The sequence below is a fragment of the Grampus griseus genome (genome assembly GCF_964374135.1).
Source record: "Grampus griseus genome assembly, chromosome: 8".
Lineage (NCBI taxonomy): Eukaryota > Metazoa > Chordata > Mammalia > Artiodactyla > Delphinidae > Grampus > Grampus griseus.
The window spans coordinates 56949828-56970994 of record NC_139002.1 but is presented as its reverse complement, the minus strand read 5'-3'; the positions used below and the strand labels follow the sequence as shown (position 1 = coordinate 56970994).

Below are 21167 nucleotides of genomic sequence, written 5' to 3'. Positions count from 1 at the left end.
AAACTTTCTCCTAATCCTAACTGAACTCTTTGACATAAGTATGATGATGTCTCTTCATAAATGAGAAAAGCAAGGCTAAAAGAGATAAAGTGACTTCCCTAAGGTCCCACAGCTAGTAAGTGATAGATCTATGATTTGAATCCAAATCTGTAATCACTAAACACTATGCTCTTAGGACTACCATACGTTGCTCTTCACAATTAAAAGGTCAGAAGAAAATCTCAGCTTTGGAGTTTCTATTTCTGTTTACTCAAACTCCATTCTTTTTTTCAGTTAATCATCTAGTTATGGTACCTTTTACGTTTAGGCATGGAACTAGGAATTTATGAGACAATGTATAAGAAGCAGAAATATTCCATGCCTTCTGAAAGCTTAAAACTGCATGGAAGCCAAGGAGCAAGCAAGTATTTATAAACGTGATAATATTTTAAAGGAGAAATTCAAGATGCTATGGGAGACAGTAACAGGAGGTCCTAACCTCAGTGTGGAAGTGAGGAAATACTCACTTGAGGAAGTAATATTTCAGCTGATACCTAACTGCTAAGTAGGAGTTGGTCCCATGAAAGTGGGTAGCAGGGGTCATGAAAATTATCAAGGCAGGTGAAAGCAAGGTGCTTTTGAGAGAATGAAAAACAAAGTAAGGCTAGGGAGGCAGTCATTAGATCATTTGTGTCCATGTTGGCTCTGTAAAGGAACGTGGATTTTATCCTATAGTCAATGGAAATCTGTCAGAGGTTTTTTGGCAGGGGGTTAATAGAAGTTTTATAAAAATTGCTATGTCTGACACACGCAGAAAGGATGAGAAGACAGGAAAGGGTGGTGAGAGACCACTGTACTAGACATTGTTAACTGGCTTCTCTAGAGCCACTTTTCTACTTCTTCCTTGTTAAAGAACCCCAATATCATTCACATTTCTCTGAGTGGATATATCAACTCCAGCTCCACAGGCTAAGTCTTGACTTTGTCTGATCCAGTCATGGTGGTCATGTTCCCCTAACCATTGACTGTTGGGATTTGTGATACAGGTTTGGCCAAGGAGACGCTGGCTGCTGGGGGTGGGACGCCAGTTCTGGGAAGTTCTTACCTTTAAAACTCGATATAAGACAGTGACAATCCCTTTTCTACCTCTGGACATCATCCTTTAAATGTGATGACCAGAGTTCAGCAGCCATCTCAGGATCATGAAGGCAATCAGCCCAAGAGGACAAGCTAATGTGCCAAGGATAGAAAAGCAGAGAGATGGAGGAACCTGGGACTTGGAAGAAGTCATTAAACCAATGAATTAACCTACCCTAGAATAACAATGCCTCTGGCTTCTTTTCATGTGAAACAAAAGCATGCTAGTTGGTTCAAACTATAATAGTTAGGAAGTTACTGAATTAGTCCAATAAAAGATGATGGTAGCCGAGATTAGGGTGGTGGCAGGGCAGATGAAGAGAAGAATACAGATTTGACAATTAATGAAAGTACCAGGGCTTGGTAATGGCAGGGATGAGGGTGGTGAGGGAGAGGCACGTGCCAAGGATAACCCCAAGTTACTTGCTTAGTGACTGGGTAGATAGTATTGAGACCATCATTGAGACCATGCATTGAACACTAGAAAAGAGGTGTTTCGGGGACTTGGAGTAAGGGGACTGGTGTAGAAGGTCAATATGAAGTGCCAGTGAAACGTTCATATCCAATAGGCGGGTAGGTACCCCATTACTCTGAAAAACATCCTTGATGCTTCTGCTATTCAAAGTGGCAACATGGGTAACAAGCTATCTCAATTAATGGGGGATGTACATGTTGAAAACAAAGGGGAAAAGAAGAGTCCCCTATGGGAAGTGTTTCTGCCCCTCCTCAGTACTGTTGCTTCAGTCTTCCTCATTCCCAGTGAGAAGTGGACCTAATAATCAAAGAAATTCCACAGGACTCTGCAAAAAGCTTATACTATCCACCTTGAGCGGAGATGTAACCAGCTGCCTCCTTGAAGCTCTCTTTCAGCATCTGATCTGTGCAGAAACCTATCTCTTGGGAACCATAAGCAAAGCCTGGGTACAAAGTAGGCTGCCAGGGAGTTCTTAGGGAGCTATGAGCACTGGACTGCACATGAACATTGGTTTACAAAATGTGTCTTTCTTTGCAAAGCCACTGCAGCGTTGCAGAGAGCAGATGTGAAATTACCTGGCTGGTCTCTAACACAGCCACCCCAGTGACCTTTGTAAAGCCTGCCCCAGACATTGGGTATATCTAGTCGGCATCCCTGGCTTTCAGCCAGACGCTAAACCCAAAGGACAAAGGTTGTGGTATGTGGGGCCTCCCCAATCCCCCTGCTCCTAGAGAGATCTCCCCAGAGCAGAGCAGGAATCTTTATACTCTACTAGGTGCTAGAATACGATTTTTCAATTTACTGTTCCCCCTGACCTACTGCTTTGCCTCTCTGGCTCAATTAGACTTTTTACCTGATAAAATATAAAGGCACAGCCTTTGCAATCGGTAGACCAGAGTTCTAATTCTGAGTAGTTCTAATCCTGGGTAAACCAGAGTCCTAATTACTAGCTGAGGGACCTTGGCCAAGGCAAATTACTTCCTGGGTCCTCAGTTTTCTCATCTGCACAATGGCAACAACATAATAGGGATGATAATACCTATCTCATAAGGTGGATGTAAAGAAAGCTTTACATATAAAGAAAGCTCTGGGTCCCTTCATCATCCTGGCTATGCTCAATTTGCCAAGATCACTCTAATAGTTTGGGGTGGATTGGGGGTAACTGTACCAGAGGGAAGCAGGGCAAGTCCTTGCCCCCACCAAGACAGTCGTCAGCTGGTGCTGCCAGCCTTTCAGGATGCATTTACTCTCACCAGAAAAGCCTGGTCCAGCACATGTCCCGGAGTGTCCACTTGGTTTTCCTGTCGAGACCCTTTCTTTCCTCCAACCTCGAAAGAAACCTTCTGGCTTTCCTGACCTTCAGCTCGTGCTTCAACCACACCCCTGGGCTTCTTCTTGAGGCTACATTTCCGAGCCACTAACCAGTGTCCTCGGCCTGTTGAGAAGATCAGAACAGTGACAAGGAGCAAACTCCTCCAAAGCCACAACTTGTGCACTTACAGAATGTTTATCTTTAATACTAAAACAAAAATTAGCTCCTCATTACCTAATATGCACCAGATACCGTGCTGCAGCTGGGGAGGGGGAGCGTCTATATACCTGTCTTATTTAATTGGCCCCCAACCCCAAACCCAGTGAAGACATGCTACTGCCCCCATTTTACAGACAAAAAGGCTAAGACTCAAAGTGTAGAATGACTTGCCCAATTCCTTCCTCCACATTTTTGCCTCCAAACTCTAATTGTTCCTTCAAGATTGTAGATAAAGTATTTCCTATTCTGTGAAGCCTTCCCTGACTCTCCTCAGCAGAGCTGATCATTTTTTCCTGAGCCAGCTAGTTATTGCCCCATTTGTCATCTCTTGGGTAAAGGTAAAGCCCGTTGTGTGACACCAACTCAGTGGGCTACATCTTCCCAGAACTTACCCTGGATTCTATCATTATACAGCAAAAGTTGCATTAGGACCTCAGGATAAGAAAGTGAGAGGACAGCTGGCATTTTTTAAAGACCCAAAAATACATGCTCACTGTAGAACGAACTAGAAAATGTATGTTAAGTAAAAAGAAGAATATGAGGTTTACTAGTAAGCCCACCTAACAAAAATCATGACAACGTTCTGGAATCTGTTCTCTCCTTCATCACTAGTTTATTCATTGTAATCTGTAATTATTGTATTTGTTCGCTTGTTTATTGTCTGTCTTGCCCTGTAGAGTGGAAGCTCCATGAGAGCACAGACTTTGATTCACTCATCTCAGTATTCCCAAGGCCTGCACAGAGCTTACCACACTGTGAGTGTTGCTGAACTTACCCTGAGCCACAGCTCTCACCCACAATCATCCATTCAGACCTTTTCTGAGCATCTACTTTGTGCCAGGAGCTGGGGCTATGGAGAAGGATACAACGGAGGATTCGAAGGAGCTCAATAACGTAAAGGGTGCTGTGAAGCCCAGAGCGGGGAGCTACCAGCCTAGGGCATGAGCTAGATCTTGTATGTTGAAAGCTGACTAGGTGGAGATGGAAAAACCAAAGATTGGGACTGCAGCACAGAGCTGCAGCACAGGACTACAGCACAGCGCTGTGGGAACCAGCTTGGTGCCCCTGACCACTGGTTCTCTGCCTGCATATCCCGCTACCCCTGCCTCAAGGGCTTGCCTTCACTCACCTGACCACTGCGGCTAATCCTGCGTCTTAGATGCAGCTCCCATCCTACGTCTGACATGAGCCAGCTCCTATTCCCATCCTGGGCCTGACAGCCCAGGCACTCATTTCCCAGGGTTGCCCCATCTGGGCCATGGACCTTTGTCCTATCCCAACAGCCCAAACTCCTAGAGCCTCCAGCCAGAGTTGGTGCCAAAACTGCCAAGAGAGCCAGGAAGGAAGGCCTGGAGTGTGTGGGGAGATAGACCTGAGGGAAAAGAGATGAGGCTGGAGAGGTCAGCAGAGTCAGATCTCAACCAGAATAAGAAGTTTGGGTTTTAATGGGGTAGGCTTTTAGCAGGAAGAGTATTCATGGGAAGGTTTTTTTCCCCTGTAAATTTTCATTTTGAGATAATTTCAGACTTCCCGAAAAGCTGTAAAAATAATACAGAGTTCCTGTACAGCTTTCACCCAGGTTCCCTAATGTTAACATCTTACATAATCATAATACAGTGGTTAAAACCAAGAAATTAACACTGGCATAATATTAGTAATGAATCTACAGCCTTTCTTTGATTTTTGTCAGTTTTCTCACTAATGTTCTCTTTCTGTTCCAGGATCCAATCCAAGATCTCACATTTCATTTAGTTGTCACATCTGCTTAGTTTCCCCCAAACTGTGACAGTTCTGTAGTCTCTATTTTTCTTGTGTGATCTTGACACTTTTGAAGAGTACTAGTCAACTGCTTTATCAAATGTCCCTCAATTTGAGTTTGTTTGATGTTTTCCCATAATTAGACTAAGGCCTTGCAGTTTGGCAAGAAGTGATGCTGTGCCCTCCTCAGCACAAAATGTCAGGGTACACGTGATGTCAATATGTCTTATTACTGGTGATGTTTATTTTGATCACTCGGCCAAGGTGGTATCGGCTTAGTTTCTCTTAGTTTTTCTTAGTTACTAAAAGTCCTTTTCTAATTAATAAAGATAGCTCAAGACTATACAAATATCCTGCTTCTCATCATACTTTGACCCACTAATCCTAGCACCTGTGATGATTAATTTTGTGTCAACTTGGCTAGACTATGGTAAGCAGTTAGTCAATCAAACACTAATCTAGGTGTTGCTGTGAAGGTATATTGTAGATGTGGCTAACATCCACAACCAGTTGACTTTAAGTAAAGGAGACTATCCTTGATAATGTGTGGGTCTCACCCACTCACTTGAAAGACCTTAAAAGCAAATACACCTCCGGGGGAAGATAGCGGAAGAGTAAGACGGAGATCACCTTCCTCCCCACAGATACACCAGAAATACATCTACACGTGGAACAACTCCTACAGAACACCTACTGAACACTGGCAGAAGACCTCAGACCTCCCAAAAGGCAAGAAACTCCCCACGTACCTGGGTAGGGCAAAAGAAAAAAAGAAAAAAGAGACAAAAGAATAGGGACGGGACCTGCACCAGTGGGAGGGAGCTGGGAAGGAGGAAAGGTTTCCACACACTAGGAAGCCCCTTTGTGGGCAGAGACTGCGGGTGGCAGAGGGGGGGAGCTTCGGAGCCGAGACGCGGAAGAGAGCACAGCAACAGGGGTGCGGGGGGCAAAGCGGGGAGATTCCCGCACAGAGGATCAGTGCCTGCTCACCCGCCGGGGCGGGCGGGTCTGCGAGCTGAGGCTCGGGCTTCGGTCGGAGCGCAGGGAGAAGACGGGGGTTGGCGGAGTGAACACAGCCTGAAGGGGTTAGTGCACCACAGCTAGCCGGGAGGGAGTCCGGGAAAAGGGCTGGAGGTGCCGAAGAGGCAAGACTTTTTCTTCCCTCTTTGTTTCCTGGTGCGCGAGGAGAGGGGATTAAGAGCGCTGCTTAAAGGAGCTCCAGAGACGGGCGCGAGCCGCGGCTAAAAGCGCGGACCCCAGAGACGGGCAGGAGACGCTAAGGCTGCTGCTGCCGCCAACAAGAAGCCTGTGGGCGAGCACAGGTCACTATCCACACCTCACTTCCGGGGAGCCTGTGCAGCCCGCCACTGCCAGGGTCCCGTGATCCAGGGACAACTTCCCCCGAGGAACGCACGGCACGCCTCAGGCTGTTGCAATGTCACGCTGGCCTCTGCCGCCGCAGGCTCGCCCCGCACTCCGTGCCCCTCCCTCCCCTGGGCCTGAGTGAGCCAGAGCCCCCAGATCAACAGCTCCTTTAACCCCGTCCTGTCTGAGCGAAAAACAGACGCCCTCTGGCGACCTACACGCAGAGGCGGGGCCAAATCCAAAGCTGAGCCCCTGGGAGCTGTGAGAACAAAGAAGAGAAAGGGAAATCTCTCCCAGCAGCCTCAGAAGCAGCGGATTAAAGCTCCACAATCAACTTGATGTACCCTGCATCTGTGGAATACATGAATAGACAACGAATCATCCCAAATTGAGGGGGTGGACTTTGAGAGCAAGACTTATGATTTTTTCCCCTTTTCCTCTTTTTGGGAGTGTGTATGCTTCTGTGTGAGATTTTGTCTGTATAGCTTTGCTTCCACAATTTGTCCTAGGGTTCTATCCGTACGTTCTTTTTTTTTAATTTTTTCTTAATAATTAATTTTAATAACTTTATTTTACTTTATCTTCTTTCTTTCTTTCCTTCCTTCCTTCCCTCCTTTAGACAACAAATCATCCCAAATTGAGGAAGTGGACTTTGTGAGCCAGATTTATGATTTTTTCCCCTTTTCCTCTTTTTGGGAGTGTGTATGTGTATGCTTCTGTGTGAGATTTTGTCTGTATAGCTTTGCTTCCACCATTTGTCCTAAGGTTCTATCCGTCCGTTGCTTTTTAAAATTTTTTTCTTAATAATTATTTTTTAATTTAATAACTTTATTATATTTTATTTTACTTTATCTTCTTTCTTTCTTTCCTTTTTCCTTCCTTCTCTCCTTCCTTTATCCCACCATCCCCCCCTCCCTCCTTTCTTTCTTTCCTTCTTTCCTTTTCTTTCTTCCTTCCTTCCTTCTTTCCTTCCCTCCTCCCTCCCTTCCTTTTCTTCCTACTTCTACTAATTCTTGCTCTCTACTTTTTCTCCCTTTTATTCTGAGCCGTGCGGATGAAATGCTCTTGGTGCTGCAGCCAGGAGTCAGTGCTGTGCCTCTGAGGAGGGAGAGCCAACTTCAGGACACTGGTCAACAAGAGACCTCCCAGCTCCACATAATATCAAATGGCGAAAATCTCCCAGAGATCTCCATCTCAACGCCAGCACCCAGCTCCACTCAACGACCAGCAAGCTACACTGCTGGACAACCTATGCCAAACAACTAGCAAAACAGGAACACAACCCCACCCATTAGCAGAGAGGCTGCCCCAAATCATAATAAGTCCACAGACACCCCAAAACACACCACCAGACGTGGACCTGCCCACCAGAAAGACAAGATCAAGCCTCATCCACCAGAACACAGGCACTAGTCCCCTCCACCAGGAAGCCTACACAACCCACTGAACCAACCTTAGCCACTGGGGACAGACACCAAAAACAACGGGAACCACGAACCTGCAGCCTGCAAAAAGGAGACCCCAAACACAGTAAGATAAGCAAAATGAGAAGACAGAGAAACACACAGCAGATGAAGGAGCAAGGTAAACACCCACCAGACCTAACAAATGAAAAGGAAATAGGCAGTCTACCTGAAAAAGAATTCAGAATAATGATAGTAAAGATGATCCAAAATCTTGGAAATAGAATAGACAAAATGCAAGAAACATTTAACAAGGACCTAGAAAAACTAAAGATGAAACAAACAATGATGAACAACACAATAAATGAAATGAAAAATACCCTAGATGGGAACAATAGCAGAATAACTGAGGCAGAAGAATGGATAAGTGACCTGGAAGATAAAATAGTGGAAATAACTACTGCAGAGCAGAATAAAGAAAAAAGAATGAAAAGAACTGAGGACAGTCTCAGAGACCTCTGGGACAACATCAAACCCACCAACATTCGAATTATAGGGGTTCCAGAAGAAGAGGAAAAGAAAGGGACTGAGAAAATATTTGAAGAGATTATAGTTGAAAACTTCCCTAATATAGGAAAGGAAATAGTTAATCAAGTCCAGGAAGCACAGAGAGTCCCATACAGGATAAATCCAACGAGAAATATGCCAAGACACATATTAATCAAACTGTCAAAAATTAAATACAAAGAAAGCATATTAAAAGCAGCAAGGGAAAAACAACAAATAACACACAAGGGAATCTCCATAAGGTTAACAGCTGATCTTTCAGCAGAAACTCTGCAAGCCAGAAGGGAGTGGCAGGACATATTGAAAGTGATGAAGGAGAAAAACCTGCAACCAAGATTACTCTACCCAGCAAGGATCTCATTCAGATTTGATGGAGAAATTAAAACCTTTACAGACAAGCAAAAGCTGAGAGAGTTCAGCACCACCAAACCAGCTTTACAACAAATGCTAAAGGAACTTCTCCAGGCAAGAAACACAAGAGAAGGAAAAGACCTACAATAACGAACCCAAAACAATTTAGAAAATGGGAATAGGAACATACATATTGATAATTACCTTAAATGTAAATGGACTAAATGCTCCCACCAAAAGACACAGATTGGCTGAATGGATACAAAAACAAGACCCATATATATGCTGTCTACAAGAGACCCACTTCAGACCTAGAGACACATACAGACTGAAAGTAAGGGGATGGAAAAAGATATTCCAGGCAAATGGAAACCAAGAGAAAGCTGGAGTAGCAATTCTCATAGCAGACAAAATAGACTTTAAAATAAAGACTATTAGAAGAGACAAAGAAGGACACTACATAATGATCAAGGGATCAATTCAAGAAGAAGATAGAACAATTGTAAATATTTATGCACCCAACATAGGAGCACCTCAATACATAAGGCAAATACTAACAGCCATAAAAGGGGAAATCAACAGGAACACATTCATAGTAGGGGACTTTAACACCCCACTTTCACCAATGGACAGATCATCCAAAATGAAAATAAATAAGGAAACACAAGCTTTAAATGATACATTAAACAAGATGGACTTAATTGATATTTATAGGACACTCCATACAAAAACAACAGAATACACATTTTTCTCAAGTACTCATGGAACATTCTCCAGGATAGATCATATCCTGGGTCACAAATCAAGCCTTGGTAAATTTAAGAAAACTGAAATTGTATCAAGTATCTTTTCCGACCACAACGCTATGAGACTAGATATCAAATACAGGAAAAGATCTGTAAAAAATACAAACACATGGAGGCTAAACAATACACTACTTAATAACGAAGTGATCACTGAAGGAAACAAAGAGGAAATAAAAAAATACATAGAAATAAATGACAATGGAGACACGACGACCCAAAACCTATGGGATACAGAAAAAGCAGTTCTAAGAGGGAAGTTTATAGCAATACAAGCCCACCTTAAGAAACAGGAAACATCTTGAATAAACAACCTAACCTTGCACCTAAAGCAATTAGAGAAAGAAGAACAAAAAAACCCCAAAGTTAGCAGAAGGAAAGAAATCATAAAAATCAGATCAGAAATAAATGAAAAAGAAATGAAGGAAACGATAGCAAGATCAATAAAACTAAATGCTGGTGCTTTGAGAAGATAAATAAAACTGATAAACCATTAGCCAGACTCATCAAGAAAAAAAGGGAGAAGACTCACATCAATAGAATTAGAAATGAAAAAGGAGAAGTAACAACTGACACTGCAGAAATACAAAAGATCACGAGAGATTACTATAAGCAACTCTATGCCAATATAATGGACAACCTGGAAAAAATGGACAAATTCTTAGAAATGCACAACCTGCCAAGACTGAATCAGGAAGAAATAGAAAATATGAACAGACCAATCACAAGCACTGAAATTGAAACTGTGATTAAAAATCTTCCAACAAACATAAGCCCAGGACCAGATGGCTTCACAGGCAAATTCTATCAAACATTTAGAGAAGAGCTAACACCTATCCTTCTCAAACTCTTCCAAAGTATAGCAGAGGGAGGAACACTCCCAAATTCATTCTACGAGGCCACCATCACCTTGATACCAAAACCAGACAAGGATGTCACAAAGAAAGAAAACTACAGGCCAATATCACTGATGAACATAGATGCAAAAATCCTCAACAAAATACTAGCAAACAGAATCCAACAGCACATTAAACGGATCATACACCATGATCAAGTGGAGTTTATTCCAGGAATGCAAGGATTCTTCAATATACGCAAATGAATCAACGTGATAAACCATATTAACAAATTGAAGGAGAAAAACCATATGATAATCTCAATAGATGCAGAGAAAGCTTTTGACAAAATTCAACACCCATTTATGATAAAAACCCTGCAGAAAGTAGGCATAGAGGGAACTTTCCTCAACATAATAAAGGCCATATATGACAAACTCACAGTCAACATCATCCTCAATGGTGAAAAACTGAAAGCATTCCCACCAAGATCAGGAACAAGACAAGGTTGCCCACTCTCACCACTCTTATTCAACATAGTTTTGGAAGTTTTAGCCACAGCAATCAGAGAAGAAAAGGAAATAAAAGGAATCCAAATCGGAAAAGAAGAAGTAAAGCTGTCACTGTTTGCAGATGACATGATACTATACATAGAGAATCCTAAAGATGCTACCAGAAAACTACTAGAGCTAATCAGTGAATCTGGTAAAGTAGCAGGATACAAAATTAATGCACAGAAATCTCTTGCATTCCTATACACTAATGATGAAAAATATGAAAGTGAAATCAAGAAAACACTCCCATTTACCATTGCAACAAAAAGAATAAAATATCTAGGAATAAACCTGCCTAAGGAGACAAAAGACCTGTATGCAAAGAAGTATAAGACACTGATGAAAGAATTAAAGATGATAAAGATAAATGGAGAGATATACCATGCTCTTGGATTGGAAAAATCTACTATGAAAATGACTCTACTACCCAAAGCAATCTACAGATTCAATGCAATCCCTATCAAACTACCACTGGCATTTTTCACAGAACTAGAACAAAAAATTTCACAATTTGTATGGAAACACAAAAGCTCCTGAACAGCCAAAGCAATCTTGAGAACGAAAAATGGAGCTGGAGGAATCAGGCTCCCTGACTTCAGACTATACTACAAAGCTACAGTAATCAAGACAGTAATGGTACTGGCACAAAAACAGAAAGATAGATCAATGGAACAGGATAGAAAGCCCAGACATAAACCCACGCACATATGGTCACCTTATCTTTGATAAAGGAGGCAGGAATGTACAGTGGAGAAAGGACAGCCTCTTCAATAAGTGGTGCTGGGAAAACTGGACAGCTACATGTAAAAGTATGAGATTAGATCACTCCCTAACACCATACACAAAAATAAGCTCAAAATGGATTAAAGACCTAAATGTAAGGCCAGAAACTATCAAACTCTTAGAGGAAAACATAGGGAGAACACTCTATGACATAAAACACAGCAAGATCCTTTTTGACCCACCTCCTAGAGAAATGGAAATAAAAACAAAAATAAACAAATAGGACCTAATGAAACTTCAAAGCTTTTGCACAGCAAAGGAAACCATAAACAAGACCAAAAGACAACCCTCAGAATGGGAGAAAATATTTGCAAATGAAGCAACTGACAAAGAATTAATCTCCAAAATTTACAAGCAGCTCATGCAGTTTAGTATCAATAAAACAAACAACCCAATCCAAAAATGGGCAGAAGACCTAAACAGACATTTCTCCAAAGAAGATATACAGATTGCCAACAAATACATGAAAGCATGCTCAACATCATTAATCATTAGAGAAATGCAAATCAAAACTACAATGAGATATCATCTCACACCAGTCAGAATGGCCATCATCAAAAAATCTAGAAACAATAAATGCTGGAGAGGGTGTGGAGAAAAGGGAACACTCTTGCACTGCTGGTGGGAATGTGAATTGGTACCACCACTATGGAGAACAGCATGGAGGTTCCTTAAAAAACTACAAATAGAACTACCATATGACCCAGCAATCCCACTACTGGGCATATACCCTGAGAAAACCATAATTCAAAAAGAGTCATGTACCAAAATGTTCATTGCAGCTCTATTTACAATAGCCCGGAGATGGAAACAACCTAAGTGTCCATCATCGGATGAATGGATAAAGAAGATGTGGCACATATATACGATGGAATATTACTCAGCCATAAAAAGAAACGAAATTGAGCTATTTGTAATGAGGTGGATAGACCTAGAGTCTGTCATACAGAGTGAAGTAAGTCAGAAAGAGAAAGACAAATACCGTATGCTAACACATATATATGGAATTTAAGAAAAATAGTGTCATGAAGAACCTAGGGGTAAGACAGGAATAAAGACACAGACCTGCTAGAGAACGGACTTGATGATATGGGGAGGAGGAAGGGTGAGCTGTGACAAAGCGAGAGAGAGGCATGGATATATATACACTACCAAACGTAAGGTAGATAGCTAGTGGGAAGCAGCCGCATAGCACAGGGAGATCAGCTCGGTGCTCTGTGACTGCCTGGAGGGGTGGGATAGGGAGGGTGGGAGGGAGGGAGACGCAAGAGGGAAGAGATATGGGAACATATGTATAACTGATTCACTTTCTTATAAAGCAGAAAGTAACACACCATTGTAAAGTAATTATACCCCAATAAAGATGTTTAAAAAAAAGTGCAAATACAGGCTTCCCAAAGAAATATGAAATTTTGCCTTAAGACTGAAGCATCAGCTCTTCTCTGAGTTTTCAGGTTGCCTCTCCTATAGATTTCAGACTTGCCAGCCTCCACATTTCATAAACCAATTCGTTAAAAATATGTAATTTATATATGTGTGTTGGTCCATATATACAAACACATATACATATATGAAAACAAAACTTGTAGGAGATATACACACACACACACACACACACACACACACACGGATGAACATACACACATCTTATTGATTCTATTTCTCTGAAGAACCCTGATTGATACAGCATCCATAGAAGTTTCTTTCCTGTAAAAGTTATTACTGTGATGTTTTAAAAGTGATTTTCCCCCAAAAAAGTAATTTTCTATTTCTTTAATTCCTTCTACATTTATTAACTGTAATTCTATTGTAAGGAAGGACTTTTCCTTCTCCTCCACTTATTTATGTATTATTAATTTAATTGTATCAGCATGGGATCATGACTATTTACTTATTCTACGGATTCCAACCCAATTCTACCTTTATTTATTTTGCCGCTCATATTGTTCCAGCTTTGGCCATTGGGCGCTCCTTCAGTTTGGCACCTATGTCCTTTCAAATTGCCCCCATCATTTTTCTGAGCACTGCTTTATTTTCTGGCACCACACAGTGTTCCAGGCTCAATATGTATTTTTCTTGCCTCAGCCCTAGAAACAGGTTTTTGTCTTAGGAGCCCTGGCTTTGTTTACTGGAGAATGGTATTTAGAAATCAACATCTAGGCGGCAGGCATGCTCTTTGCGACTGAGGTATCATTGCCCTTAGTGGGCCAGGAAGTACATGTACATATACCAACACATGCAGAGACATATGGCTATATTTATTTCTCTATCTGTCCATCTATGTGTGTGTGAGGGGGTGTGGATGTGAAATCATGAGTGCATACTGAGAGCTCCATGGGAGGGTTTTCAACAGATAGGTGGCCAAAGAAGGTCTGTGTGTGAAAAATGAAATCACTCAAGAGAAGTGGAGAGCACAGGCTGGAGGAGAAGGTTCTTCTGCTATTCCATGTACAGAGCGACCAGCATGTCATTTCATCTAGGGTAAGCTAGGGGTACTTCTCCCTTGCTTTACCCTTTCAAAGCAGCAAATCCAATCCAGTGAACCCACACTTCTTGGCAGCGTTCCATCTGCAGGACTCTGCTCAGCATAGGTGGAGTCCCTGCCCCAGGGGAGTCTTTAACTAGATAAATGTTTGAAAAACTACTTAGCAGAGTCAAGTTTAAGCCATTTTTTAGGAGCTGGGCAGACTATAATTACGCATCAAGTAAGAAACACAGAAAGGAAGACGGCTTTCAAGAGAGGATGGGCACTGAGGGATGGAGTAGCTGGATACGGCTTACTGAAAGAAGTGGGAGAAGGGCTGGGCCTTGCGGGATGGAAGGAGTTTGGATAACTGGGATGAGGGCTGGAACGTTCTGGGCGAATATTAAAAAGCTATGTGAAAATACTATAAACACTATGGAACAGGGCGTAAATCAAGGAAAGGGGTTGTAAAAAAGGATAAGGGGGGTTAGAGCAGAAGGTAAAGGAACTAGCAGTGAGAAGTCACTAAACAGAAGGGAACACTATGGTTAGATGTGCACTTTAGAAGGTTCCCTGAGAACCCTTGTGCACTGTTGGTGGGAATGTAAATTGCTGCAGCCACTGTGGAAAACACTGTGGAGGTTCCTCAAAAAACTAAAAACATAACTACCATATGATCCAGCAATTCCACTCCTGGGTATATATCCGAAAAAACAAAGTCACTAATTCGAAAACATACATGCACCCCAATGTTCATAGCAGCATTACTTATAATAGCCAAGACATGGAAACAAGCTAAGTGTCCATTAACAGAGGAATGGATAAAGAAGATGTGGTACATATATACAACAGAATACTACTCAGCCATAAAAAAGAATGAAATTTTGCCATTTGCAACAACATGGATGGGCTTGGAGGGCATTATGCTAAGTGAAATAACTCAGACAGAGAAAGATAAGTACTGCATGATATTACTTCTATGTGGAATTTAAAAAATACAACAAACTAGTGAATATAACATAAAAGAAGCAGACCCACAGATACGGAGAACAAACTAGTCGTGACCAGTGGGTGGGGTGGTGGTGAAGGGGCAATATAGGTGTGAGAGAGTGGGAGGTACCAACTGCTGGGTGTAAGTTAGGCTCAAGGATGTATTGTACAACACGGAGAATATAGCCAATATCTCTAAATGGAAAGTAACCTGAAAAAAACTGTATAAAAATAAAAGAATTCTAATAAATAAATAAAATTAAAAAAAAATCAGGCTCCCTGAGACTGCTGGGGGGAGATGGATTGGAAGGGAAGGGATTGCGTAGGGGCAGGGAACAGCAGGGAAGGGGTTGAAGGGAAGAAATGGGTGTCAGGGACATTCTGAAGCAGGAGCTGGGTGTGAGGCAAACGTACTGATCTGAGAAGTCACCTGACCTTCCTCTGGCATCCGAAGCAGATTTTTGGCCGGAAAGCAGTTGCTCAGATAAGGCTTCCCATCATCCAGTTTGTAGACTCCTGAGGAGTCCATGTCCCTGAGAGCCAAGCAAGGAAAGCAAGAAAGTAAGAAGTGAGAAGGGACAGGGCTGCTCTCTCACCCCAACACAGTCTGTGAACTCACCAGGACCACCCCTAACACACACCCTAACTCCGAGGCCCTAGAGGCCCACTGTCCTGCTTCAGAAATGGGCCGGCCCTTTAGATAACAAGGGAGATAGGCCCTGGGTTTTTCGGTTCAAATCAACCGTAGCTCAGTGAAACAGTAGAAAAAGCATCACTTTTGGGCTCAGACAGACCTGGTTTGAATCTTGGCTCTTGCCTGACTCGTTGACTGGGAAAATTCTCTACCCCTCTAAGCCTCAGTTTCCTCGCCCGTAAAATGTCTACCTTAATAGACAAAGGAGAAGATCAACTTGGAAAGGTAGTGCCTGGTACATATTAAGTGTTCACTAGCTATGTTCTTTGAGTTCAGGGAAGAGGGCTCTCATACTTTAGGCAAGATGATGTGCAAATACTGAGATGTGAACTGGATAAATTGGGTTTGAGAGATGAACTGAGTTTTCTGATAGAGAGAAGGATAAGCATTAATAGAAAGGGCCACAGGATTAAGGGCACGGTGGTGGGTACATCTGGCACAGTAAAGAAAGAACCTGACCCAGGAAGGGGAAGGAGGTGTGTTTGGGAGTCTTGGACAATAAGGCTGAATGGGAAGGATGGTGCCTGCTTCTGAAGGCCTTCAGTGCCAGGCTAGGAGCCCAGGCTCCACACTGGAGGTAACGGAGAGACGTGGATGATATCTAAGTTGGGGAGAGCCATGACCCAAGCTGTGCTTTAGAAAGAGAGGTCTGACAAATATAATGCCTGGTGAAATGGGATTCCACTGGTCAGGAGTCACGAAAATTCCAGCTCAGAAGTACACTCACCTCTTTCATTAAATCTTTCATCGTCTCCCACCTAGAACACTGCAACAGTCTTCTGACTGGATTCCCACTGAGCAAGCTTGAGCCTGGTCTTGAAGGCCCCTGGAGACCTACGTCCTAACTTTCCAGCTCCAGTCACTCCACCCAAGAGGCTCACAGAATCATTTTCTATTCCCCCAAACACATTCGGTCTTCCATGCCTTTGTTCTTAGTGTTCCTTTGGCCTAAAATAGCTCTATCCACCTTGTTCATCTGGCAGATCTCATGCTTTAAGATTCAGCTCAGGGCTTCCCTGGTGGCACAGTGGTTGAGAGTCCGCCTGCTGATGCAGGGGACATGGGTTCGTGCCCCGGTCCGGGAAGATCCCACATGCCACGGAGCGCCTAGGCCTGTGAGCCATGGCCGCTGAGCCTGCGTGTCCGGAGACTGTGCTCCGCAACGGGAGAGGCAACAACAGTGAGAGGCCCGCGTACCGCAAAAAAAAAAAAAAAAAAAAAAAAAAAAAAAAAGATTCAGCTCAAATGCCACTTCCTTTAGGAAAACAATCTCTTATCAAAGATCTAAATTTTTTGAACCTTAAGCTCTTAGAGATTGAGATTTTTCTTTAAAAGGATCCAGTCATTCCCTAATCTGCTTTGGGATAGCTTCCAACAATTTGGGGTAGCAGAGGTTTGGGAACCTGGCCAGGGGAAGGGAGACCCTGGCAAGAATGCGGAACCCTGAGATGGAGGGTCTGGGAAGAGATTCAGTACAAAGAAGGAGCAGAGTGGAGAGCTGGGATCAGGTGTCCTGAGAAAATGTTTCCTGAAAGTGACAAATATGAAAAGTAGAGGGGTGCAGTAGGAGGCGGCAACAGTTTTAGAGACAAGAGACTTAAATTTGAGACTAGTTTCTACTACTAAGTGGAGTGACCTTCTGCAAATCACTTTACCTCTTTGGGCCTCAGATTTCTCACATATAAAATGAGGATTAAAACCTGTGCCTCAGGGAATTGTTGTGAGAATTAAATGAGGTAATAGAAAAAACAAGCTTCTTTCTAGACCCAGTCCAGATGCCATCCCTTCCATAAAGTCCTCACTGAACCTACCAGAGGGACATAATTGCTGTTTTAGCTAAACTCTGGAGTTTTTCTTCTGTAAGTCTTTCATGGCCAGACCCCTTTCTCATAAGATTTCTCATAAGATTACTAACAATCATGAGGGGGCTGTTTCAATGGCCTCTGAACCTCCAAGTCTGGAAACATGTCCAATTCACTGTCATTCTTCCACTCTTGGAAAGCTCACAGGAAACACCCAATAAACATATGTGAGCCAAATGAAGGGTACAATGGTACTCCCAGGGCCCAAGGGGTTTTATACATATTTCTAATCTCCCTGACTAGACTTTGAGCCCCTCCAGGAGAGGGACAGCATCTATGGTGTTCATCTCTTTACTCCCAGTACCTAACACCTGGCACATAATAGATTCCATAAGTACCTGTGGAATGAATCAGTGATCTTGACATCTCCTTTGGTTCAACACAGGGCACTGTGAATTTCCTGATCCCTGACCACTCTGAAAAGGGCTGGGGGCCCTTTCTACATGCTTCCACGATACTCCATACTTCTCCTAGTATAATACTTATCATTTTATTATAATTGTTTTCTCCCTTTACCAACTTCCCACCTGCTATGGGGCCTATAATACCTAGTGACCTATATAATCCCAGAGCCTAGCATAGAGCCTAGAACACATTAAAAATGTGCTGGGAAAATGAAGGGATGGATGGATGGTTGGATGGGGAAGACGGTCATCCAGTCAATCTGTCTTTCAGGAAATCCCTCTTGTGACCAATCACACCTATCTGCTAGATGGGTGAATGAATGAATGAATGAATGAGTATATAGCTGCCTGGAAAATGTTAGAGAAGACGACTGCTGGAGAAAACTCCAGTAACTTACAGAATATGGGGACCTTGGTTCTGATCTGCATAGTACTTACTTGATCTTTGATCTTGGGAAAGACCTCTTGACTTCCTTTTTTTTTTGTTTCTTCACCTGTAAAATAGATATTGCACTCCTTCTTAGTTTGCCATTTAGAGCTCTTGAACTTTCTCATTAATTATATCCTACTGTGACCCTTTGATCCAAAATGTGTCTCACCTGAGGCCTAGAAAAATACTACAGGACTAAAGATCCCAGAAACAGAGAGAAAAGAAATAGAGATGGAGACATAGACAAGGGGGTGGAACAAGAGAATAATTTTATGACAATGGGGTGGGGCTAGAGTGCTTAATAGGAAGTGCAAATCACAAATTAGAAAGGAAAGGATCATTTATATGTCCATTTACACAAAATAAACTTATGCATGATAAAACCAGCAAAGACAAAGTTGAAAGGTAAGACACACACACACACACACACACACACACACACACAGAATAATGCTTCTCATCTGCATACATTTGCTTTTTCCATTCCTTCGGTCTATCACACTTCTGCCCCTCTTCTTTGCCTGATGCATACAGAAGAACTTCCTGTATATCCCCCTTCTCAGGTTGACCCTCATCTGTGTTACCACCTCAGCCCACCTCTTAATGAAGGCACCATGCCACACTGTATTATAATGGCCTGCTTACCTGTCTGTTCCCCACTCCTTACACCCTAACCTCAGTGAGCCTCTCTAAGGCCAGGCCTGGGTCCTTCCTATATCTTTATCCCCAGCACCTCAAACAGGGTCTGGTCCATTGAAGAGGCTCAATTGAGTGCTTACTGAACTAAATGGAACCATGAACACAATACTATGGAGTTCTTCATTCTGTCTGCAAAGAAGGAAGAAGGATCAGGGAAGTTTCACAGCGCAGGTGACATTAGAGCTGGGTCTTGAAACATAAGTTATAAAAAGATAAAAAGCTACAGAGGCATCTGACTGGATTGCTTCACAGAGGTGAAGAAACTGCATCTAATAGTTTTTAGTAATAATTATGGTCAGGTGGGTGTTAGCTTTATCAGGACAGGTGTTTTGTCTGTTATTCAGGGGTATGTGCCCAGTGCCAAGAACAGAGACCACCCCATAGTAAGTACTGTTTGTTCAATCATTTGGACACTTATATGAGGAATTCATGGGGAGTTAAAAAAAATGATGCAGTGTAGTAGATCATTATTAAGTCCTATTATGTGATAACTCTAAGTCATTAGAGTAGGAGTTCCATGAAAGTAGGGAACAGGTCTTTTCTGATCCCCTAGTATTCCTTAGTGCAGTTCCAAGCAATGTTGGTGCTCAATAAATATTTGTGTAAAAAAAAGAATTAATAAAAATCTGGAATATTATTACATCCTAAAACTGTAAAGGCAGGGTGGCAAAGGTGAGATAGGTTGAGACCTGTGACCCTTTACTAGAGTGCTTGCACCTGGACAAACAACTCCTTGAACAACAAAATACAAAGAAACTCGAAAGGACTAAAAGTAACTGCATGCATGCACAGCTGGGGCAAATTATGAACAGTAAGACACAAAAAGGCCAGAAGCCAACTGCCACTTCTGAGGTGTTAGGAGCAAAAGCAGGGTACTGCCCATGACCCCTGCACACAGCACCACCAAGGGGGTGGGAAGACTAGCTAAGCCCCCCTCCCACCTCACCCACCCATCCCCCCACCCTCACCCCATTTAAGGGACCAGCTCACCCGCCACCCCTCCACCCCCACCTGTTTCTTGTTTTGCTCCCTCCTGCTGCAGGACGAGTCCCAATAAAGCCTTACCTGAATTCCCCGCCTGGCCTCTTACCAATTTCTATTGATTAAAGAGTCCAAGGACCCCAGGTGGTAACAAAGGGAGCATGACACTGGTTTGATGTCAAAAAAAAACATCTGGGGGCTTCCCTGGCGGCGCAGTGGTTAAGAATCCGTCTGCCAGTGCAGGTGACACGGGTTCGAGCCCTGGTCGGGGAGGATCCCACATGCCGCGGAGCAACTAAGCCTTTGCGCCACAACTACTGAGCCTGCGCTCTAGAGCCCGTGAGCCCCAACTACTGAAGCCCGCGCGCCTAGAGCCCGTGCTCTGCAACAAGAGAAGCCACCGCAATGAGAAGCCCGCGCAGCACAACGAAGAGCAGCCCCCGCTCGGCGCAACTAGAGAAAGCCCGTGTCCAGCAACGAAGACCCAACGCAGCCAAAAATGATAAATAAAATAAATTTATATTTTAAAAAATCTGGCTGCTAAACTAGGTTCTGATACATGCTATCTGGCCTTGGTTAAGTGCCTTAGTTTCCTCACCTGACTGGTCCGTTAGGAGACTAAATGAGAGGATGGATATATACGCACTTAAGACAGTGCCTGGCAAGCAGTAGGCACTCAGTGAATGTGAGTTCTCTGTAACACGAAGACAATGCTAACAGCTAAGATGACAGTCACCAAAGAACCAGTACGTACAGTTTTACAGGGCTAGAAAAGGATGAAGGACGAGCTCCTGCCCCCTCCTTGCCAAACGCTACATCTGGGGCGGGGGAGACTCTAACCCGTCACGCAAACTAAGTTTCCAGTTTCCAGCCGCACCTGCCTCCGGCGTCGCTTCCGCCTCCGGGACACCCGCGGGGGCGACGGCCCGGTCTGGCGGGTTGCGCGCCTACGGGCCTCCCGGGGAACTCGGAGCCGCTCCACCGTGGCGCCTGCCACTACCTTCTCCACTCCTTAGTAACCGCGACGCGGCGGCAGCCCGAGTAGGCGGCAACTGATGACTGGAGCTTCTAATTACTACAAGTTCCGGCAACCCCGCGGCC

At 43.3% G+C, this 21167-nt stretch overlaps 1 protein-coding gene across 1 annotated transcript in view; it reads right to left on the bottom strand.

Annotated features, from left to right (window-relative positions):
- The window catches only part of XRRA1 (X-ray radiation resistance associated 1), a 99014-nt gene extending 77954 nt beyond the window's left edge, over positions 1-21060 (bottom strand). Inside the window, exons 1-4 of the mRNA XM_082659314.1 lie at positions 20944-21060; positions 18395-18450; positions 15411-15529; positions 2845-3026 (exon numbers count right to left, since the gene is read on the bottom strand). Coding sequence (XP_082515440.1) covers positions 2845-3026; positions 15411-15525 — 297 coding nt within the window. The 5' untranslated portion in view covers positions 15526-15529; positions 18395-18450; positions 20944-21060. The remainder of the gene's footprint in view (positions 1-2844; positions 3027-15410; positions 15530-18394; positions 18451-20943) is intronic.
- Positions 21061-21167: the final 107 nt, after the last annotated feature.